This window comes from Bos indicus x Bos taurus, chromosome 3 (genome assembly GCF_003369695.1).
Source record: "Bos indicus x Bos taurus breed Angus x Brahman F1 hybrid chromosome 3, Bos_hybrid_MaternalHap_v2.0, whole genome shotgun sequence".
Taxonomy (NCBI): domain Eukaryota; kingdom Metazoa; phylum Chordata; class Mammalia; order Artiodactyla; family Bovidae; genus Bos; species Bos indicus x Bos taurus.
The window spans coordinates 117,056,022-117,080,391 of NC_040078.1; the positions used below are offsets into that span (position 1 = coordinate 117,056,022).

Sequence of the window (24,370 nt, forward strand, 5' to 3'; positions counted from 1 at the left end):
TATATATCACAAGATTCTTCTTAATTCAGCATGGCTAGCTGTCATAAAAGATTTAATAGATACTTATAACAAATAGAGCATCTGTGTTCCTGTTGATGGATTTAGGACACTGGGGTGATTCACTGTCTCAAGCTAACTCAGTCGAAAGCAGGAATTCCTAAGACAATACTTCCTCAGATCTCAGTGATGCTTTATTGAGACTGCGCTAAGTACGGTTATCATCTTGATTTTACATACTTTCATCAGCCTTTTTGGAGAAGGAAATGGCAACCCACTCCACTATTCTTGCCTGGAGAATCCCATGGACAAAGGAGCCTGGTGTGCTACAGTCCATGGGGTTGCAAAGAGTTGGACATGACTGAGCGACTAACACACACATACATCACTTTAAACATGTATATGTCAGTAATATTAAGTATTATCTGTAATATATTTATGGCAGAAATAATTTAAATAGCAAAAAACCCCAAAGTTAACAGTCCATCAATAGGACAGTAGTGAAATAATGACAGTAAACTCACGGCAGTGGCTACTCTGCAACCATTAAAAAGAATGAATCGGGTCTATACTAAACGTTGTTCGTCGCTAAGTCATGCAACCCCATGGACTGCGGCACACGAGCCTCCCCTGTCCTTCACTATCTCCCCTCCTGGAGTTTGCTCAAATTCACGTCTGTTGAATTGGTGATGCCATCCAAGCAGCTCATCCTCTGTTGTCCCCTTCTCCTCCTGCCCTCAATCTTGCCCAGCATCAGGGTCTTTTCCAAATAGCAGTTAATATTCACCAAGCATTCAGCCCGTGGCAGGTCTAATCTGAGCGCTTTGTGTATATTGATTCAGAACAAGCCTGCTCTGTAGATCCTATTGCTATTCCGCACCATGTAGAAGGGAGAACTGAGCCGGGGGAGGCTAAGTAGCAGCCCAGCGATGATGTCCTCAGCCGGGGTCCAACTCCTGCAGCTGGTTCCAGAGTCCACATGCTTACCCACACACAGTAATCGGGAAGAGCGCACACACACCCCTGCTAATGATTGCTCTGGGGAAATGGGCTTGGGAGGGGGGATAAGCTTGAGCTTGACTTGTCATTTTATACTGTTTATATTCTTTACCACATATATTTATCATATATCACCACATGTCAGCTTTGCACATTTAAAAAAACCCACTAATTCAAATAAATAAGCACAAACGCATTAAAAAAAAAAAAAAAAAAAAACATTTAAAGACCATGGAAAACAATATGGAAGTTACTTTAAAAAGTAAAAATAGAGCTACCACATGATCCAGCAATCCAACCATTGAGTGTATATCTGGAAAAGATGAAAATTCTAATTCACAAAGATACACGTGCCCCAGTGTTCATAGTAGCAGAGTTCACAATAGCAAAGACTTGGAATTAACGTAAGTGTCCATCAATAGATGAATGGATAAAGAAGAAGTGGTATTCAAAACGTCTACAAACAATGGATGCTGGAGAAGGTGCAGAGAAAAGGGAACCCTCTTACACTGTTGATAGGAATGCAAACAAGTACAGCCACTATGGAGAACAGTGTGGAGATTCCTTAAAAAACTGGAAATAGAACTGCCATATGACCCAGTGATCCCACTGCTGGGCATACACCCCGAGGAAACCAGAATTGAACGAGACACGTGTACCCCAATGTTCATCACAGCACTGTTTATAATAGCCAGGACATGGAAGCAACCTAGATGTCCTAGATGAATGATAAGAAAGCTGTGGTACATATACACAATGGAGTATTACTCAGCCATTAAAAATAATGTATTTGAATCAGTTCTGGTGAGGTGAATGAAGCTGGAGCCTATTATACAGAGTGAAGTAAGTCAGAAAGAAAAACAGCAATACAGTGCATATATTGCATATATTAATGCATATATATGGAATTTAGAAAGATGGTAACGATAACCCTATATGAGAGATAGTGAAAGAGACATAGATGGAAAGAACAGACCTTTGGACTCTGTGGGAGAAGGCAAGGGTGGGGTGATTTGAGAGAATAGCACTGAAACATGTATATTACCATATGTGAAACAGATCGCCAGTCCAGGTTCGATGCATGAGACAGGGAGCTCAAGGCTGGTGTACTGGGATGACCCTGAGGGATGGGATGGGGAGGGAGGTAGGAGGGGTTTCAGGATGAGGGACACATGTACACTCGTGGCTGATTCATGTCAATGTATGGCAAAACCACTACAATATTGTAAAGTAATTAGCCTCCAATTAAAAGAAATAAATTTACAAAAAAAAAAAAGAAGTGGTATTATATGCAACGGAATATTCAGTCAGTTCAGTTCAGTCGCTCAGTCGTGTCAGACTCTTTGAGACTCCGTGAATCTCAGCACACCAGGCCTCCCTGTCGATCACCAACTCCCTGAGTTCACTCAAACTCACGTCCATCCAGTCGGTGATGCCATCCAGCCATCTCATCCTCTGTTGTCCCTTTCTCCTCCTGCCCCCAATCCTTCCCAGCATCCGAGTCTTTTCCAATGAGTCAACTTTTCTCATGAGATGGCCAAAGTACTGGACTTTCAGCTTTAGCATCTGTCCTTCCAAAGAACACCCAGGGCTGATCTCCTTCAAAATGGACTGGTTGAATCTAGTTGCAGTCCAAGGGACTCTCAAGAGTCTTCTCCAGCACCACAGTTCAAAAGCATCAATTCTTCGGCACTCAGCTTTCTTCACAGTCCAACTTTCACATCCATACGTGACCACTGAAAAAACCATAGCCTTGACTAGACGGACCTTTGTTGGCAAAGTAATGTCTCTGCTTTTCAATATACTATCTAGGTTGGTCATAACTTTTCTTCCAAGGAGTAAGCGTCTTTTAATTTCATGGCTGAAATCACCATCTGCAGTGATTTTGGAGCCCAAAAAAATAAAGTCTGACACTGTTTCCACTGTTTCCCCATCTATTTCCCATGAAGTGATGGGACCAGATGTCATAATCTTCGTTTTCTGAATGTTGAGCTTTAAGCCAACTTTTTCACTCTCCTCTTTCACTTTCTTCAAGAGGCTTTTGAGTTCCTCTTCACTTTCTGCCATAAGGGTGGTGTCATCTGCATATCTGAGGTTATTGATATTTCTCCTGGCAATCTTGATTCCAGTTTGTGCTTCTTCCAGCCCAGCGTTTCTCATAATGTACTCTGCATATAAGTTAAATAAGCAGGGTGACAATACAGCCTTGATGTACTCCTTTTCCTATGTGGAACCAGTCTGTTGTTCCATGTCCAGTTCTAACTGTTGCTTCCTGACCTGCATACAGGTTTCTCAAGAGGCAGGTCAGGTGGTCTGGTATTCCCATCTCTCTCAGAATTTTCCAGTTTATTGTGATCCACACAGTCAAAGGCTTACTCAGCCATAAAAAAGAATGAAATATTGCCATGCACAGCAACATGAATGGACCTAGAGATTATCATACCAAGTGAAGTAAATCAGATAGAGACAAATATCATATGATATCACTTATATATGGAATTTAAAAGGAGGATACAAATGAACTTATTTTTATAAAACAGAAAGACTCACAGACACAGAAAACAAACTTATGGTTCCCAAAGAGGAGAGGAGGAGAGAGATAAATTAGAGGTTTGGGATTAATATATACACACTACTATATATGAAATATGGAGAAGGCAATGGCACCCCACTCCAGTACTCTTGCTTGGAAAATCCCATGGACAGAGAAGCCTGGTAGGCTGCAATCCATGGGGTCGCTAAGAGTTGGACATGACTGAGCGACTTCACTTTCACTTTTCACTTTCATGCACTGGAGAAGGAAATGGCAACCCACTCCAGTGTTCTTGCCTGGAGAATCCCAGGGACGGGGGAGCCTGGTGGGAGTCGGACACGACTGAAGTGACTTAGCATAGCATAGCATATATGAAATAATAAACAAGGACGTACTGTATAATATGTGGAACATATTCAAAATCTTGTAATAATTTATAATGCAAAGGGAATCTGAAAAGCAATATGTGTGTGTCAATCACTTTGCTGTGAAACTAACACCTGAAACTAACACAGTGTTGTAAACCAACTATATTCAATTTAAAAACAAAAAATCGGTGAAAGATTAAAAAAAATTAACTTTTGCCTTAAGCAATTTACAGTTCTGATAGCAACTTTTAAGGGATCTGTTAATTTATAAGCAATTGTAAAGTTTATAGTAAGGAAGTGAAAAACACAAGAATTGTTCATAGGGTTTCTGGAAACTCTGGGTTAAATGTCCCTATTTCTGGGTTCGCACACACAGCGGATGGTGTTTGGCCAGAGCTGCTACCACCCTGGGGGCCTGAAATAACCCAAATGCACTTACAGTGCTTCACACAGCAGACAACCAACACTCTAACCAGAGCAGAAATGTGTGGCTTTTGAAAACGCCTTATAAATTATCCAATGTGAGGTCACAAAAATCCTGTAAGGTATAATTTCCTCTTCTGCAAAATGGAGATATTCGTGTCCATTCACCTAATAACCCTGATCATTTATGTATTTCTTTATGTTCGTATTCCCATTTCACAGATATGGAAAACTAGTTTCTGAGGGTAAGAATGTACTTCTTGTTCGATCTTCTTTCGGTAAGGGAGAGGGAGAAGGCGAGCATGGCTCTCATGCGCCCTAGTCCGGAAAGGAGAGGGAAGGTGGTGACGCCCTTAATGTCCAGGGGATTTGGGAAGGACAAGCGGGCACGGTGGGCTGGAGCTGCTGGTGGTACTTGGGGCCCTGTGGATTTGAGGTGCTCCTGAAATGGTATGGACCTAACAGAAGCAGAAGACATTAAGAAGAGGTGGCAAGAATACACAGAAGAACTGTACAAAAAAGATCTTCACGACCAGATAATCATGATGGTGTGATCACTCACCTAGAGCCAGATATCCTGGAATGTGAAGTCAAGTGGGCCTTAGAAAGCATCACTATGAACAAAGCTAGTGGAGGTGATGGAATTCCAGTTGAGCTATTTCAAATCCTGAAAGATGATGTTGTGAAAGTGCTGCACTCAGTATGCCAGCAAATTTGGAAAACTCAGCAGTGGCCACAGGACTGGAAAAGGTCAGTTTTCAGTCCAATCCCAAAGAAAGGTAATGCCAAAGAATGCTCAAACTACTGCACAATTGCACTCATCTCACACGCTAGTAAAGTAATGCCCAAAATTCTCCAAGCCAGGCTTCAGCAATACGTGAACCGTGAACTTCCAGATGTTCAAGCTGGTTTTAGAAAAGGCAGAGGAACCAGACATCAAATTGCCAACATGCGCTGGATCATGGAAAAAGCAAGAGAGTTCCAGAAAAACATCTATTTCTGCTTTATTGATTATGCCAAAGCCTTTGACTGTGTGGATCACAATAAACTGTGGAAAATTCTTCAAGAGATGGGAATACCAGACCACCTGACCTGCCTCTTGAGAAACCTGTATGCAGGTCAGGAAGCAACAGTTAGACTGGACATGAAACAACAGACTGGTTCCAAATAGGAAAAGGAGTACATCAAGGCTGTATATTGTCACCCTGCTTATTTAACTTATATGCAGAGTACATTATGAGAAACGCTGGGCTGGAAGAAGCACAAACTGGAATCAAGATTGCTAGGAGAAATATCAATAACCTCAGATATGCAGATGACACCACCCTTATGGCAGAAAGTGAAGAGGAATTCAAAAGCCTCTTGATGAAAGTGAAAGAGGAGAGTGAAAAAGTTGGCTTAAAGCTCAACAGTCAGAAAAAGAAGATCATGACATCTGGTCCCATCACTTCATGGGAAATAGATGGGAACAGTGGAAACAGTGTCAGACTTCATTTTTGGGGGCTCCCAAATCACTGCAGATGGTGACTTCAGCCATGAAATTAAAAGACGCTTACTCCTTGGAAGAAAAGTTATGACCAACCTAGATAGCATATTCAAAAGCAGAGACAGTACTTTGCCAACAAAGTCCGTCTAGTCAAGGCTATGGTTTTCCCAGTGGTCATGTATGGATGTGAGAGTTGGACTGTGAAGAAAGCTGAGTGCCGAAGAATTGATGCTTTTGAACTGTGGTGTTGGAGAAGACTCTTGAGAGTCCCCTGGACTCCAAGGAGATCCAACCAGTCCATTCTGAAGGAGATCAGTCCTGGGTGTTCTTTGGAAGAATGATGCTAAAGCTGAAAGTCCAGTACTTTGGCCACCTCATGAGAAAAGTTGACTCATTGGAAAAGACTTGGATGCTGGGAGGGATTGGGGGCAGGAGAAGGGGACGACAGGATGAGATGGCTGGATGGCATCACCGACTGGATGGACCTGAGTTTGAGTGAACTCAGGGAGTTGGTGATGGACAGGGAGGCCTGGCCTGCTGCGATTCATGGGGTCTCAACGAGTCGGACAAGACTGAGCGACTGAACTGAACTGAACTGAACTGAGCCACCTGATGTGAAGAACCGACTCACTGGAAAAGACCCTGATCGTGGGAAAGATTGAAGGCGGGAGAAGTGAGCGACAGAGGATGAGACGGTTGGATGGCATCACCAACTCAATGGGCATGAGTTTAAGCAAACTCCGGGAGTTGGTGATGGACAGGGAGGCCTGGCCTGCTGCAGTTCATTGGGTCGCAGAGTTGGACACGACTGAGCGACTGAACTGAGCTCGTGGAGAGAGAAGCGGCGGCAGGCTCGGAGGAGGTTCCCCGGCTGCCCTCCGCTCTCCCCGCCGAGGGCACCCTCCGGTCTATTCCCGCCCGGTCTGCGTGCGGATGCTGACTACGCCGACTTTTCTTGATGGGCGAGGTCTCGGGACCCTTCCCGCGGCGGCGATCCTGGGGCTGAGGCTTCTCGCCCAAAGTCCCCCTTACCCGCCGGCTTTCCCACGCGTTAGTCGGAGGCTTTAGGGAAGGCGCCTTCTTGAGCCTCGGTATCCCTTCTGTGAAGCCGGAGTGAATAGCAGAGTAAACTGCAGAGCTGGGATGGGAATTAAGTCAGAAAGCGTGCGGTCCGAGGGCGCGAAAGGCCCCCCGGTCCCTCCGCGCCGAGGGCTACCGCGGCGGCCGCGTTACCGGCCCGACTCCCCAGGTGCGGGCCCGGGCCTGCCCTCCCCGCCGCCGCCGCCGCCTTCCTCCGCCAAGCGGCCTGTGGGCGAGGAGCGATGGTCTCTGCCTGGCGCGGGCGCCTCCCGCGCGGGCGCCCGGGTGCCCGCCCCACTCGCCGCCCGCACCCGGAGGTGCTAGCTGCTCCCGGAGCTGGGCGGGGCGGGCGCGGCCCTCGTGATCCCCGCGGGCGCCCGGACCTCGCCCTCCCGCCGCCCTGCGCCCTGCCCGGCCCGATCGGCCCGCCTGGCCTCAGAGCCCTGAGCCCCGACGCCGCCCGGTCGCCTCGCTCTCCCTGGCAGGACCGGAGCGGGCAACCCCGGAGTCCCGGCGGTCAGGGCCGACACCCCTGGGAACGGAGTCGGTGAGTTCAGGGAGAACCCGGGCGTGGGGCGGGTCCGCGGTGCTGGCTGCAGCCCCGCCGGTGTGAAAACGCCCCCAACAGCCCCCCAGGCCTCGGTCCCTCCTGACTGGTGAGGAGGACGCTCCTAGCCCCCCACCCATCCCCCCTCCCCGAACCCCAAAGCCAAGCTTCACCTGGAAAGCCTAACCGGAGGTCTGGGTCCTCAGGAGCCCATTTTGGGCAAATCGATGGTTTCCATCAGAAGTCCTGTTGGCGATGGCTCTGCAGACAGGGCTGAGCCTGCCGCTCCGAGACTAAGTGGGGGCAGGTCACTCCTCGGGCGGAGGCTGTTTGGGGAGCGAGTCCTGCCAGAAAGAGAGCCCTAGGGCGTCCTGGCATGGGAGGAGGTGTCCTGGACTTGGGGCCCCTGAAAGCCCCACTCGTATTGGAATTGTGTTTGCTGACAGGCCCGCAGACCAGCCCACAGGGCCCAGGGGACGGGTCTGCAGGTGAAGGGAGTCAGGTAGTGGCCACTGGCCCCAGGCCCCTGCCCAAGCCAGAAAGTGAGGCACGCTTCAGCTGTGGCCTGCCAGGCTCCTCTGTCCATGGGGTGCTCCAGGCAGGAATACTGGAGGGGGTTGCCATGCCCTCCTCCAGGGGACCTTCCCAACCCACCAGGGATCAAACACTTGTCTCTGGCATCTCCTCTTTACACGAGCACCTCCTGGGAAGCCCGAGCCAGCCCTGCCTACGAAGGCCCTCCAGTCTCCCGAGCTCAGACACCTATGTCCTGCACACCTTAACCACGTGTTGAGAACCCCACTCCATTTTCAGCTGGGCTGGGACCTTTACATTTTTCTGTGTTTGATTTTTTCCGTCTTAGTTCCATATTGCTTTCTGAGAGGCTGGAGTGATTGAGGGGGTGGCGAGGCCCCACTGGCCCACTGGGTGCGAAGGCAGCAATGCCCATCGGCATGAAGCCCAGGGAGATGGTCAGGCTTAAAGACCATGGTGGGGGAGCAGTGACATTGGCACCTGGGTTCAGCCACTCACGTCCATCTTTTACCATCTAGCCCTCTGTTGGCCACTCCACTAGGCCTCAGCAAGACCCAGCTTTCTTGGGCAAAAGCCCCGTACCTGGGCCTCCAGGGCCTCATGCCTTAGAATCCAAGCACCAGTCATAGGTCCCTGCGCTCCCCCTACGTCCAAACTCTGGACGCAGTGGTAGGTGCCCCGCAGGAGTGACTGAGGACTGGTCCAGGCACACAGACTAGCAGGCAAGGGACCTTATTGATTAAGGCATTAGTGACTGAAACGTTAAGGCCAGCTCAGGGGGAGGCTTGGGGATTGGTGAAGAGGAGCCAGAGCCCTGCAGGCTACTCGGAAGGGTGGCTTTGGGGCCCTCGGATGGCAGCATGGTGATGGCCTATGGGGGCCCCCGCCCCTGCCATTAGGTCTCTGCAGAAGCAATCTCTGGAGGATGAGGCCCCCTCCCCTGCACCCACCCTATGACCTCTCCCTCTAATTCTGACATCCTGGTGTCACCCAAAGCTAGAGAGAGCTGGAGAAGTCATGGCACAGCTGTAAACGCTGAGACTGCAGAGGAAGGGGACTGGTCCTCAGTCATGGGGACTGGCTGGTGCCTGAACCAGGATTGGAGCCCAGCCCCTGACCCTCAGGGCATCCTTGTCCTGCAGCATCACCTGGGGCTCCATCCTTGCTCTGGAGTCTGTAGCTGAGGATTCGTGCAAGTGTGGAAGGATGTCCGTGTAGAAACAAGGTTTCCAGCAGCTCCCCAGGGAGCTGAGAGAGTGGAGAGATGGAGCAAGAGGGAGGCAAGCAGCAGGGCCCGAGCTGCTGGGGTGATTTCAGAGCACCTGCAGGGGCAGGATGGAAACGTGCTCATGTTGCTGCTGAGGAAGGTTGAGGGGTTGGTTGCGTGTCTGGGAAGCCAGCCCTGCCTGCAGAAGTAACCTCACAGCCCCACTCTGAGGACAGCATTTGGGAAGCAGCCACAAAGGGTTAATGCACAGCCCCCCTGCCCCCAGCTAGCACCTGAGCCTTTCCCCTGAATGTGCCTGTACTTTTATCGGTAAGGGTCACCCACCTGGTTCTGAGTCAGAGCGCATTCCTGCCATTGTTAGTAGGGTGTTGAAGAGGAACTTGGGCTTGCTGGAAAGTTTATCAGCTCAGGCGGTGATGGCCGTGAGGACTCATTCTTGCGTTTGTTCCCAGGCTCAGGGGGCCCCTCCAGCCCAAGTTGTGTGTAGGAAGAACCCCCACCCATATTTCCCCTTAATGGGGTCAAAATATGAACTCAAATCTTTAACAGACACAGATGAGCCACGACTGAGATGCAGTGATCCGGGTTTAGGCTACCCGCTTTGTAAAACCAGTTCCACTGTCTCTTTCCAACTCATTAACTTCCATGTAAGGTTCTTTTTCCTCCATTACAACTTACAAATGACTGGGGAGGGCTAACAGTCTCAAAGATTAACAATGTGATTAAATCTGAGCCCTGGACCAGGCACAAATTGAAAGTGTTTTGTTCAGGAAGCTCATGACTAGGTGTTATCTACACCCGAGTGGAACCAGGGGCAGATAGAGCCTGGGGAGTCTGCCCTCCCCAGCACGCACACCCTGGGAGGTTCCCCCGGGCCAGGGCAGGTCAGAACCCTGTCCGCTCTGTGGGTCTGGAATGACCTGTGTTAGCAGGGCACTTAGGCAGACCCAGGTCAGGCTCTGCTCCCACATTTCCCCCCTGACTGTGGTGGTTGGAGGGATACCTGGTGGAGACCAGGGTCTTGGTGAGCAAAGAGGGGAGTGGTAGGAGAGATGACCATGGCTGAAAGGCTGCCCCCTCCATGAATCCAGGGTCCTTACGTGTGGCCATACCTGACAGAGCATCTGGCAGGCCCTTCTACCACATCCCAAGTGCCCCATCAACATACCAGCCTGACACAAGCCGGAAGGGTGCTAACAGCTCATGGCCCAATTGCCAGTGTCTTTCAGTTTATGCCCTTTGGTTTCTGAAATCAAGCATATTCTCCATTCAGTTTAAGGTTATTTTCTAAAGATAGTTTTTAAAAAGCTTTAGCAACCTAAATGTCTACCAACAGAGAAATGGATAAAGAAAATGTGGTACATATATACAATGGAATATTCAGTTCAGTTCAGTCACTCCGTCATGTCCAACTCTTTGCGACTCCATGGACTGCATTACCAGGCTTCCCTGTCCATCACCAACTCCCGGAGCTTGCTCAAATTCATGTCCATTTTGTCCGTGATGCCATCCAACCATCTCATCCTCTATCATCCCCTTCTCCTCCTGCCCTCACTCTTTCCCAGCATCAGGCTCTTTTCCAAGGAGTCAGTTCTTCACGTCAGGTGGCCAAGTATTGGAGTTTCAGCTTTAGCATCTGTCCTTCCAATGAATATTCAGGACTGATCTCCTTTAGGATGGACTGGTTGAATCTCCTTGCAGTCCAAGGGACTCTCAAGAGTCTTCTCCAACACCACAGTTCAAAGGCATCAATTCTTCAGTGTTCAGCTTTCTTTATAGTCCAATTCTCATATCCATACATGACTACTGGAAAAAAACCATAACTTTGACTAGACAGAACTTTGTTGGTTAAGTAATGGAATATTACTCTGCCGTTAAAACTGAAATGCCATTTGCAGCAACATGGATGATCTAGAGATTGTCATACTGAGCAAAGTCTGTCAGAGAAGAAGAAATATGGTTTGACATTCCTTATATGTGTAATCTAAAAAGAAATTATACAAATGAATTTATAAAACAGAAGCAGACTCAAAGAGAATGAACTTACCACTGCCCTTGGAAAGATAGGAGAATGGGATGGATAGGGAGTTTGGGACGGACATGTACACGCTGCTATATTTTAAATGGATAACCATCAAGGACCTACTGTATAGCACAGGGAACTCTGCTCAATGTTATGTGGCAGCCTGGATGGGAGGGGAGTTTGGGGGAGAAAGGGATACATGTGTATGTATGGCTGAGTCTCGGCGGTTCACGTGAAACTATCACACTGTCGGTTAATTGGCTGCACCCTAATGAAAAATTAAAAGTTAAAAAAAAAAAAAACTAGCTAGAACCAACTGGGTCCAAGATGGAAAAAAAAAGCTTTAAAACTACCACCTCCACCCACCCATCACCACCACCACCACCACCAAAGTAAACTAACAAAAATAATTAAAACCTTTAAGCCTCTGCACTTCATCAACTCACTGAATGGGAAGGTTGGTCACCGTAATAAAGCCCCGTGTCGGGGACCACAGGCTGCTGACCCCTGGCTGCCCTGGGAACCTGCTTCCCTGGGAGGCATCACCTCCCGGCTGCATGGCATAGGGTCCGATGGATGGGGTGGGTCTGAAGTTTGCAATCACTCTCCTCCCCTCCTCTCCCAGCACCGCCTGCTCACCCAGAAGTTGGGCCAGAGCTAAAAACAGGCACCAGAGTAAAAGTTTTCAGATTATGTCTACCCCATGAAGTACCGACAGTCCGCTCTTGGGTTAGCTACGTGGGATGCTTGTTCTTCAAACTCTGTATCACCTCATTCCTGGCTTCACCAAACAGCATCATGAACACACATCCGTTTCCCTGGTGGCTTAGACTGTGAAGAATCTGCCTGCAGTGTTTGAGACCTGAGTTTGATCCCTGGGTCAGGAAGATCCCCTGGAGAGGGGAATAACTACACACTCCGGTATTCTTGCCTGGAGAATCCCATGGACATAGGCAGGCTACAGTCCATGGGGTGTAGGGGGTGGGGGGTGGTCACAAGCTGTCGGACACGACTGAGAGATGAACACTTTCACTTAATAACTCAGGGTCAACCCTGGCACCTCTGAGTTGGTGCTAAGTCATGATGCCCTGGTTCCCTTGAAGCACTGTGCCCTGGCCATCTCTCTGTTCACGTCTCAGCAGCTTCTGCCCGGCCTCACTCCAGGCAGCGGGCAGCCAGCCTGGGTGTCTTCCCCACCCCGTCCCTGGCAGGCACCCTGCTCTCTGGAGGTGACTCCCTGGCCCAGTATCGCCAGTCCCTAGGCTGCGATCGACTTTGCTGTCTGCGCAGGGAAGCCAGTTGCCATCCTCGTTAGAAAGAAGCATCAAACAGAAGAGACAGGCTTGAGAGGGGCACGGGGTGCGTCCTCTGGGTGCGAAGCCTCCAGGCAGGCGTTCTGACCCCCAGTGGGTCCTTCATCCATGGGTCATCAGTCACTGACCCACTCTAAGACAGTTAAGCTTGCATGGCAAGGAAAATATACTGGTTTCTTTTTGTTTTGTTTTTCTCCCTCACACCTCACAAGTTAAGTTTCTTGAAATGAAGCCTGAAATTGTGACTTTTCCTTTAGGAGAGGAGAGAGAATGCTGACTACTCAGCTGATAGTCACAGCTTTCATCTGCTCTGAAAATAGAATTTCAAATGAATGTTCTTCTTATGATAGAATTTCCTCAACGACAGTAAAAAGCAAAGAGGAATAAACCCCAGGCATCCATCAAATGACTTTTTGTTCCATTTTTTAAAGACAAACAGAAGCTATATGCTCTGGGGAAGCATCAAGAGTCAGTTTGGGTTTAATGTTTTTCATGTCCAAAAATCTCAGTTCAAGTGTAAAGAAAATAATTTGAATGATTCTGACCCATCAGGGCATCCTATTAATACAACATGCATAGTGCAGTGCTTGAGTTTGGAAATATTGAGAGGGTCAGTGCAAAAAAAAAATTAGAAATTATTTTTCACCTATTTTAAGGCATAGTTTGACAGCCACCGGATCTCTGTGGCCACTTTCATTTCAAGTGGTATCAGAGTGTTATTCAGAAAATGACACTCTTCATAATTAACCTCTTGTAGAGCAAACTTGCTTTCTAGCACAGAGCAAGTGTTGCTTGCATTTGCACAGAGATCACTTTCAGGAGGTCAGCGTCAGTGAATGGAGATGCTGCTCAGAATTCAGAAGCAGATTTGCGTCTTTGGTTGGTGTTTGAGGCTTCCCAGTGAGACCAGACAGACTGGGTCCCTTCTCTGATATTCCTGAAAAGCGGGTTTCGGTCCTTCATGAAGACTCGCTGAAGTCGCACAGAGATTCTTGAGCTTTCAGTTCCCACCAGGATCCCATCACCCAAACAGAATCTGCCCCCCAGCCCCCTCCTGCCAGAACAGAGCTGGACTGAGTGCAGCAATCGTGGTCTCTGGCCAAGGGTCAGCTGTCCACCTGCCACAGACCAGAGAGGTGGGGGCACCAGAATGTGTCCCCGAGTGCCAGGGGGAGGTCACGGTCATCACGATATATGAAATGATGCTCCACCAGCTGTTAGGAGGTGTGAAGACACGCTCAAGGGGTGGGCGTGCTGGGGGTGGGGGGTGGAGACAGGTGGAGGACCCCTCGAGGACCTTGTCAGAACGCAGATCCTGAATCAGGAGGGCCCGGGCCTGGGAGTCTGCATTTCTCACAGGCTCCGGGAGATGCTGCTGGTCCACGGAGCGCACCCTGAGTAGCGAGAAAGGTGGTTCTGCTTCTGCTTCTCTTGGTTTGTGACAGCTGGGTTTTCCTTCCTTTGTCCTCTTGGTGTGAATTGAGATCTTCAGTGTCCAGAAAGGGCAGTGTCATCTGAATTCTGACTCTGAGCTGTGGGGACTCTACACGTGGGTTCCCTTATTTTGACTGTGTGTGTTTCCAGACACATGTTTGCCTGTTTTCAAAAACGACCTAACCCAGGTTCCAGCTCCTGGGAAATTGGTGTTTTCTGCGTTGTCTCTTCCTTTGTGACTCGCCCGGCACCCGCACAGGCTTCCTGGGCTGACTGCTGGGCCCTGTGTTACTCCAGGTGTGACCTTGACGAGCAGCAGAGATGGGGAAGACACTGGATCTTTCCAAGCTCACGGATGAAGAGGCCAAGCATGTCTGGGAGGTGGTTCAACGGGACTTCAACCTTCGGAGGAAAGAAGAGGAAAGACTAGAGTGAGTGTGTGGCGGGGCCCTCGCAGCTGGGACCCGTGCAGCTGGGACCTGTGCAGCTGGGGCCCTTGCAGCTGGGACCCTCACACCTGGGACCCATGCAGCTGGGGCCCGTGCAGCTGGCCCTAGCATCTCTGGAGGGGATCCCTGGGGGCCTCTGGGCAGGCAGACAGCAGTAACTCGGTGGAGGACACTGGATGAAAGTCACGTGCTTTCTGGCCTCAGTTCCCCCTTAATTAAAACCAGGAGCTCTGACTTCCCTCCTGATGGTCAGACGTTCCCTGAATAGTTTTATTTCAACTTGATCCAGCGCCAGGGTGACATTCTCTGCTAATGCTAAGACCACGGCCTTGCATGAGTAAAGGTGATGAAGAGGGAAAGTCTTGATGCTGATCTGCAACACCCAGAAGCCAGGATCAAGGGTTTTCAGGACAAAGGCGGGCTTTTACGTCTTCCCAGCAGAACTGGGGGCACTCCATCCTCACTGTGGAGGCCCAGCACCATCTTGCAGGTCTCTCCCGTGGGCTGAACTAAAGCCCCCTTGGTGTTAAATGTTCTTCCTCTGCTTTGCTTCTTCCTCCACCAAACCTCCAAGGCTTAGCTGTCTCCTGGGCTCCCTTGTTGCCTTGGGGTATTTTGTGGGTTGCAGGCCTATTGCAAAGGAGAAGTTAAGTGAAGACTCAAGGCAGGTGGGAAGTGGCCAAGGGAAAGGCCTGAAAGGCTCCTGGCGGTGGAGGGCAGAGAGGAGGTCAGAGCTGGGGTGGGGGCCGAGGGTCCAGCAGGGACGTGGACTGGCTGTTCTCTGCGTGGCCGCAGGCCTTTAGGCGAGGGAGTAACAAGACCCAGATTCTGCTCTGCAGCCGGCGGGCTACTGAGAAGCGGTCAGGTGAGCTGTCAAGGGGGAGCCAGCAAGTTTGCTGAAGGGCTGGCTGTGGGGTCTTGATTTTAGGGGCAACGTTGAGGTCACGGATGACTCCAGAGTCAGGGCCTGAGTAACTGTGGCTGTGGAGGGGTCCTCACCTCACCCGGGAAAGCTGAGGACGGAACAGGTATGGAGGGAACCAGGACACAGATCTGTGGACGCTGGGTGGCCCATTAGATGTGAGGTGGACAGGGCGGCCCCCCACATACCAGACGGGAGCCCAGCAAGACAGGACTGTGGGAGTATCCACCTACAGAGGCCATGGCTACTGTAATCAAGCCAAATCCCGTGGCCTAAAGCAAGCACACAACTCTCTTCTGGGCCTGGAGCTTAGGAGTCAAGGTGTTGACAAGCTGTCCAGTGAAACAAGTTCAGTGGAGCCCAGCACCCCTTGGTGATGGTGGGGAAGGGTCTGGGGCAGCACCAGGAGGCTTCTTGCTGCCTCTCTGCACAGCCCCCCTCCCCTCTGCTCTGTCCTGGGCTGCAGGTCACCCCCAGGGTTTTCATTACGAAGCAGCTTTCACCCCACTGGTGTCTGGAGCCCTGACTCCCATCAGTGGCCACAACCCCAGGACCAGGGCCCAGAGCCAGCCTCAGGCGTCGTCCCGGTCCTGACTGGGGCAGGCGCCCGCCTTGCCTCGTGTCTCCTGTCTTTGCCTCAACCTGGAAGCTGAGCCTGGGACCACGGCCACACGCTGTTAGTGACCGAGCCCGCCTGGTCCTTCCTGTCTGGGGATCACAGCCCCCCAGGAAGCCCAGCTCTTGTCACTCTTATTTTTAATGGCAGCTCAGACCCTCCCATTCCATGCCTTTATAGAAGCACAGATCGATCGGAGGGCGGGGGATCCCAGTTCTCCAGGGAGACCTTTGAGGGCGTCAGCCCCTCCCTCTGTCCAGGCAGAACCCAGGTAGTTTTGCAGAAATTCCTGTTTCCTGCCTATAGGGAGCACCACACCCTGCTGACCCCCATCACCCTATTTTCCATATTTCTTGTAGCCATTTCAGGTTGCAAAGGGGAGACACAACCTGGTAGCCTCCAGTTACTGCTAGAAAGGAAGTCTCCAAAGGATCCCGCTGGTGACACCCCTCTCCTGGGGGGGCCGGTGGATCAGGTCAGGTCCCTGGTCAGTCGTTTAAGGTCAGGGTGACGTCCTTGTTCAGAAGGCCCCGAAGCCTCCTGCTCAGAATTTAGCGTCTTCTCGGCCAGACATGTGACAATCAGGGGTGAGCTTGTTAAATACAACAGCGCAGGACGTGGTCCCTGGAAGTGTCCGCGTGCGGAGAGGTGGTGGTTGGGAGAATCCACGCCAGAGCCAAGGCGAGGATGCTGGCGCCCCGGGAGTGCTCCTCTGTTAGCTCCTCCTGTGCGCACCGGCCCGCTGGTGATGCGCTTGGAAAGATAAACCGCGGGGCTGAGTGAAGGGCATTCGGCGTGTGGACACTGACGCTGGTCCTGTAGAGTGAGTGCATCGGCTAAAATACCAGCAGTCTGTTACGAAACTGAAGACATTTAAAAAATCATAAACCTCCTTCTTCCTGGCCTTATCTCAATGTTAATCTCCGCATTTAACCAATTTCCATGTTAACCATCCATTTCCTGCAACCACAATATCCCAGTCTCTGTAGCACACTGCGGTTTCTGCATGGTCCCTTGGGGTCCTCATGGTGCTCCCAGTTCCTGGGTCTCTAATCTCTGAATCAACAACGGCCTGAATGCAGGCACTGGCCCTCAGCTGAGCACTGAGCGGGGCCTGTAACAAACTGAGTGGCTCGGGGGTTGTTCAGATGAGCAGGGTTTTTTTTAATTGTTATTGAAATATAGTTGATTTACAAGGCTGTGTTAGTTTCAAATGTACAGCAATCAGATGAGTTTCTGATGTCTTTGACACACTCCAAAAGAGAGGCCAAATGGATGGGCCAGCTCAAAGCCTTACCAAGGTCATTGAGAGAACAAAGTCAATAGGGGGGTAAAAACTGTGAAACCAAGAACCAAACATATTCATTACTCGGAAAGAACTTTCCCATCACATCAGATGGACACAGTGTGTGCGCTCAACGTCGGTTCACCACCAGCAAGGTCGATTTACTGAGAGACGATGCACCAAATATACCCATTAGGAAACAATCAAACAAAAATGCGTTTCATTTCATATTTACAAAGTGAACAGAAGTGTGTGTTAGATGGGTTGCTGCTCCGTTTTTCTCCCCAAGTGGGAGCATCCCCCTGTAAAGGATACTGGGGCAGGGCCTGGGCGAAGGTTCCAGCACCCTCTCCCACGTGGCAGGGCCAGCACTTTGACTTCTCCTGCCAAAGTGAGTGACCAGCGAGCTGGCCCAGGCCCTGACCCTAATGCCTAATGCCCCGTAGACCATCCCCACAACATGAAAGCCTCTGACCCCTCGGCCAGGCCTGACCTCCTGCCGTTTGTGGGGGACACTTGCGGCCCCGTGGGGAAGACGGATGCCAGCCAGTGTTGAAGGGCACAGGCTGGAGCATCTTGGTCTGTGTTCGCTGCGAGCCTCCTAACGAGATGTCCTGCATAGAACACATTTGTTCCAGGGACCACCAGGCCTGCTGGTAGACCTCTCAGACAGCTCCCCTCCAAACTGACCAGGAGGATGTCCCTGGGAGGCTAGCTCCTGAGTGACGGAGGCCTTGTGGAGCTTCCAAACAGCTTTCCCTGCAGACTATTTTGGGAATTTAAGGAGGAAGGGGGAGGCCATATAGCCTCTGATTTAGCCCCAGGCAGATATAATGTCTCCCTGAAGTTGACTTGTGCAACCAGAGACTGGGGAGTGGGATATTTACTGGGCGGAGTGCGATGTTATTCTTGGCTTCCCCTCAGAACACAGGGCTGCACTCCAGAGGACCCCAAACCCCAAAATGCACAGAAACCTTTAGGCCCCTCATCAAGCCTTCACTCCCCTCCAAGACCCCGGGCCTTGGAATGAGCTCGCCTGCTTCCTCACAGAAGGCTCAAGGCTGCCAGGCACCACCTCCCCGACCCCTGCACTTACCATATTCACATCCACCCTGTCTTCCCTCTCCGGGTCCTCACCGGCACTCTGGACCTTTCCTCTGCTCCCCGCTCCTGGAGCTGCCTCAGCTACTCCCTTTCTGTCCTCTGGCTTCTGCTTGGACTGTCAGTAGGGTCTAGCACCACATTGAAACAAACAAAGCAAAACCAAGAACAAACAAAAAACACGGAAAGCCTTTCCTTTGGCCCCAGCGCCCTGCTAAATGCTGGCACGTCTTGCTCCCTTCATTTCAGATGATCCAAGTGCTGCACATCCTTCCATCTGCCTCACGGCCCATTGGTCTGTCTTGGCAGCTACGCCTCGGGGCCCAGTCGAAGCCCATTCTCAGCCCCTTCTCAGCCCCTTCTCAGCCCCTAGTCTTCCCTGACCTTGGACTCTGCCCTCCTCACCGATCCCGTGTCTGTAACTGGTGTTTCTTTTCCCACACCTTCCTGCTTTTCTCTGTGGTTACTCTGAAGGCCCCTCTTCCTTCTTCTGGCGCATTAAAGGGACAAGGTGCCTAAGACATGTCTTCTCAAAGTCCATGAAAGCATCTGGACCCCTTCAGATCTTTAATCTTTCACGTACCCAAAGGACAAAGAATTCCTACGCTGTTTAAACCGCTTCAGACCAGGAAAAAAAAGTTCATTAGGCTCACTCTGATAGCCTATATTAACAAAGATAAAGGAGGAAAAATACAGCTCAGTTAAATCACCATTTTAATATGCCTAAGGCTGTCATGGAGGCCACTAGCCACGTGTGTCTATTTAAATTAATTGAACGCAACTTAAAAATCAGTTCTTCTGTCTCATCAGTCAGATGTCAAGTTTTCAGTAGCCACACACATGGATAGTGGCTGCCACACTGGACTAGCAAATATAGAACGTTTCCATCATCACTGAAATTGTATCGGACGTCACCGGCTAAGGAGACAAAACTTATGCTTATCTCAGTACTGTGGAAGAGTGTTTGGTAGCACACTATTTTTGATGATTTTTTAAGTAATAAAATTGAAATTAAAGGATACTTTTTTAACATGACGAAAAAATGCTTCAAACAATAGCCATCATGATACATTAATGCTAGAAACAAGAAAAGAATTTCTTTCATTGCCACTTATCATGACCAATTTAGAATGTTTTATTAGTGCTGCTGCTGCTAAGTCGCTTCAGTCGTGTCCAATTCTGTGTGACCCCATAGACGGCAGCCCACCAGGCTTCCCCGTCCCTGGGATTCTCCAGGCAACAACACTGGAGTGGGTTGCCATTTCCTTCTCCAATGCATGAAAGTGAAAAGTGAAAGTGAAGTCGCTCAGTCGTGTCTGACTCTAGCGACCCCATGGACTGCAGCCTACCAGGCTCCTCCGTCCGTGGGATTTTCCAGGCGAGAGTACTAGAGTGGGGTGCCATCGCCTTCTCCGTCTATTAGTGCTAGCCAATGCACTTAGAGAAAGTAACAAAATACATAGTTACCAATGGACAGGGAAAGCCAAAACTATTACCTGCAGAAGGTAAAAACTAAGATAGTTACCTACAAAATTAAAAAAAAAAGAGAGAGAATTTAGTAGTCTAGCTATATAAGATACAAGAATATAAAATAAAATCAGTGTCCCCTTTGTAGACATCAGAGGTAACAAATCATAATGTACATAGAAAAATCCTATTTATAAAAAGAAAATATGAAGTACGTAAGGAGGAAGGGGAAGGTGAGGTGGATTGGGAGAGTAGCTTTGACATAAGTACACTCCCATGTATAAAATAGCTAGCTAGTGGGATCCTGCTGAATAGCACAGGCAGTTCAATTCGATGTTCTGTGATAACCTAGATGGGGGAGTGGGCGGGACGTCCAAGAGGGAGACGCTATATGTAGACGTACGGCTGACTCACTTCATTGTACAGCAGAAACCAACAGAACACTGTAAAGAAATTATACTCCAATAAAAAAAGAAATATGTAATAGCCAATAAAGAATAGTATAAAGCATCACTAAACAACATACCAAAACTGTCAATTGTAACAGATGGTATCCCATCCTCTGTATGGGAAGAATGCTGCAATGATGTTGGCTCTTGAGGAATTAGTGTCAAATTCCTAAGGCATTTGGGGAATATGAAAAAAACATTATAGCAAATGAAGACGTAAGACACAGCAATTTAAATAAGACTAATAAGCAGGGCCGTATTCCAGGAGATAACAAAACGTATTTGGTGCCACATTAATTAGCATAACATGGGCCTTTCACACATGTAAGTAATCAGTGAACCAGCCTGTACGTTCTAAAATGCGACCAAGCGTGTGTAACAGTTTCCAGTACAGTGGCAGCATTTCATATCAGTGAGAAAGGGAAGGATTAATTAAAGCAGAGTGTCGGGACAGTTGACCGTGAGTACAAGACTTGGGGAGGGAGTGTGACCTAAGTTCAATTTCTAATTGATATATTAAAAATGTAAAGCATGAAACTATGAAAATTACTGGAAGAAAATATAGATGAACATGTACCTAATCTTGAGGTGGGAAACCTACCTGTGACAAGACAGGTGGAAATCACAGCATATCGATAAGTATTGACTAAACATGTACATCTGAATTTTAAAAGACAGTGTTTAATGTTTAAAAATTAGAAGAAAATTTTAACAGAAATGGCAATGAGTTACATCTTTGACCTATAAAGAAAGTCTTAAAATTAGAATGATAAAGAAGTCTCCAAATTAGAAAAACACAGAAACCCCCATGTTCAAAAAGGAAAGGGGTAAATGAGAATGCATGGGTGACTCATGTCGCTGGGTGAGGACCCGAATTTTCCTACATAGAACACTGTTTTCAAGGGCACAGCCCACAAGTCAAATATTAGGCTGTGAACCATCCCCAGAAAGGCAAACAGGTGGTGATGTGGATTTGTAATCTTTGCAAACAAACCCAAATGCCTGAGATTATCCGTGAAAGAGCTTCTGGTGTGAGGCATGGCTTGCAAACCATGACTTGCTCTAAAAATAAATCAATAATAAGGAATTTGAAGTCGCCCTTTGCTGGGCCACTTAGCACCACTGACAGACAGCTCCAGGGTTGGAAACACAGAAGCTGAACCAGGAAGTCAGCTGCCAGCAAAGCCTGGAGATTAACTTTGGTCTGAGATCACTTACGAGATTTCGGTGAGGCTCCCTCTCAGCGGTCTGTCGTTCACACATCACTATATAATTCCTCTTTATCTTTTTTTCATCATTTGCTCACTCTGTTCAGAAGACTTCGAAGAACTTTGCTGTTGTTGTTCAGTCCCCAAGTCGTGTCCGACTCTTTGCAGCTTATGGACTGCAGCACTCCAGGCTCCTCTGGCCTCCACATCTCCCAGAGCTTGCTCAAACTCATGTGCATCGAGTCGGTGATGCTATCTAACCATCTCATCGACTGCTGCCCCTTCTCCTCCTGCCTTCAATCTTTTTCAGCATCAAGCTCCTTTCCAATGAGTCAACTCTTCGCACTGGGTGGCCAAAGTGCTGGCGCTTCAGCTTCAGCATCAGTCCTTCAATGAATATTCAGGGTAGATTTCCTTTAGGATTAACTGGTGTAATCTCCTTGCTGTCCAAGGGCCTCTCAAGAGTCTTTAGCACCGCAGTTTGAAAGCATCAGCTCTTCAGGGCTCAACCTTCTTTATGGTCCAACTCTCACATCCATACATGACTGCTGGAAAAACCACTGAACTTCAGCAAGTTTCCGTTTCCCTCATTAAAATTCCTGATACTTATTCGTATAGTCAGGACCTTAGATCATGTACTTTCTTTTGATCCTTACTACTTGATGCTTGTCCTCTTTCAGCAATTCTCTCTGACACTTATGTTTCATCTGGTTGACATACTTTTAATACTATTGTCCCTCAGTTCTGTGCCCCATTGGTTCTTTCGCACTCATTCTTAAGGGTCATACTAGAGATTCGATTTTCAGTCCTCTGGAGCACATCTTCAAGTTGTTTTCTCAGGAAGGACGGGGGTAGGAAGTTCATACTTGAAATCTCTCGGTTGGGAGTAAGATCTCTGCTCACACACTTTCCCCTCTGAATCCTGGCAGAATAACAAACCCCAAAACATGCCCATTTCCTAATCCCCCAATCTATGAGTATGTTGGGCTATGTGGCAAAGGGGAATAAAAACTGCAGATGCAATAAAACCTGCTAGTCAGGGGCCTGGATGCAGGGGCACAATCGGGCTAACCAGGTAGGTCAGTGTGATCACAAGGAGCCTGATAAATAAACGAAGGGGGAGACAGGACAACGTGTAAGTGTCATTTATTGTGAGAAGGACTCAACCCACCACTGCTGACTCTGAAGATGGAAGAAGAGCCGTGAGCCAGGGAATGCAGGTGCCTTCTAGAAGCTGGAAAAAATTCAGGGACCAGACCTTCCCCCAGAGCCTCCAGGAAGGATCACACTCCTGCCAACACCTTGATTTTAGGTGCCATCTAGAACTTTCATAGCTAGAGAGGAGAAGTCAATGCCTGGCTTCAAAGTGCCAAAGGTCAGGCTGACCCTCTTTTAGGGGCTAATGCAGCCGATGACTTTAAGTTGAAGCCAGTGCTCGTTTACCATTGTGAAAATCCCAAGGCCCTGAAGAGCTGCCAGATCCACTGTGCCTGTGCTCTGTAAACGGAGCAACAGAGCCTGGATGAACAGCGCATCTGTGTACAATATGGTTCACTGGATATTTTAAGCTCACTGATGAGACCCACTGCTCAGAAAAAGATTCCTTTCAAAATATTACTACTCAGTGACAATGGGAAACATCCCCCAAGAGCTCTTATGGAGATGAATAGTGATATTAATAGAGTTTTCATACTTTATAACACATGTCCACCCTGCAGCCCATGGTTCAAGGAGGAATGTTGACTTTCAAGTCTTATTCTTTAAGAAATCTCTTTCAGGAGGCTATAGCTGCTGTAGGTAGTGATTCCTCGGATAAATCTGGGGAAAATAAATGGAAAACCTTTTGGAAGAGACTTGTCATTCTGGATGCTTTAAAGAACACCCGTGATTCATGGGAAGAGGTCAAAGTACCAACATTAGCAGGAGTGTGGAAGAAGTTGATTCCAGCCCTCACAGGTGGCTTTAAGGAGTTCAAGACTTCAATGAAGGAAATCACTGCAGATGTGATGGAAGTATCAAGAGAACTAGAATGAGAGGTGGAGCCTAAGATGTGAGGGAATTGATGCAATCTCATGGTCCAACTTAAACAGATGAGGAGTTGCTTCTTACAAATGAGCAAAGAAAGTGGTTTCTTGAGATGGGTCTATCCTGGTGAAGATGGTGTGAAGGTTATTGAAATGACAAAAAAAAAGCATTTAGAATATTCATAAACTTGATTGGCAAAGCAAAAACAGAATTTGAGAGAATTAACTCCAATTTTGAAAGAAGTTCTACTGCGGGTAAAGTGCTGTCAAATAGCATTGCATGCTACAAAAAATCTGTTCGTGAAAGGAAGAGTCCATCCACACAGCAGACTTCATTGTCTTATTTTAAGAAGTTGCCACAGCCACCCCAGCCTTCAGCAACTACTTCCCTGATCAGTCAGCAGCCATCAGCACAGAGCTGTCCCCCCACCATCAAACAGAACATGACTCAGAAGATGGTTAACAATTTATAATGCTTAAGTACTTTAAAGTATGTGCATTGTTTTTTCAAACATAATGCTGTTGCGTACCTACTAGACCTCAGTATAGTGCAAACATAACTTTTATTTGCACTGGGAAACCAAGAAATTCCTGTGACTCACTTTATTGCAATACTCGCTTTATTGTGGTGGTCTGGTGCAAACCCACAGTGACTCCGAGGTGTGCCTGAATTACCTGCCAGGTGTTTGCCCTTCTCTGCCCTGGCCATCGTCTTCTCTCCGCACTCCTGTCTCTTCAGCCCTTTCCTCTGCATTCAGGAGAGTAAACGTGTGGCTTCAAAATAAGTGGTTCTCAAGCATTTTGCCCTGAGGGACCTGATAGATTCTTAAATTTTTGAAAACTCCAAAGAGGTTTTGCTTACCTGGGTTATATCTGTGTATACT

At 48.6% G+C, this 24,370-nt stretch overlaps 1 protein-coding gene across 2 annotated transcripts in view; it reads left to right on the plus strand.

Annotated features, from left to right (window-relative positions):
* The first annotated feature begins 7,281 nt into the window (after nucleotides 1-7,281).
* Nucleotides 7,282-24,370, plus strand: part of MLPH (melanophilin) — a 46,252-nt gene continuing 29,163 nt past the window's right edge. For both annotated transcript variants that reach the window (XM_027538005.1, XM_027538004.1), the window contains exons 1-2: nucleotides 7,282-7,433; nucleotides 14,263-14,396. In XM_027538005.1, the coding sequence (XP_027393806.1) occupies nucleotides 14,287-14,396 (110 nt within the window). In that variant the 5' untranslated portion in view covers nucleotides 7,282-7,433; nucleotides 14,263-14,286. The remainder of the gene's footprint in view (nucleotides 7,434-14,262; nucleotides 14,397-24,370) is intronic.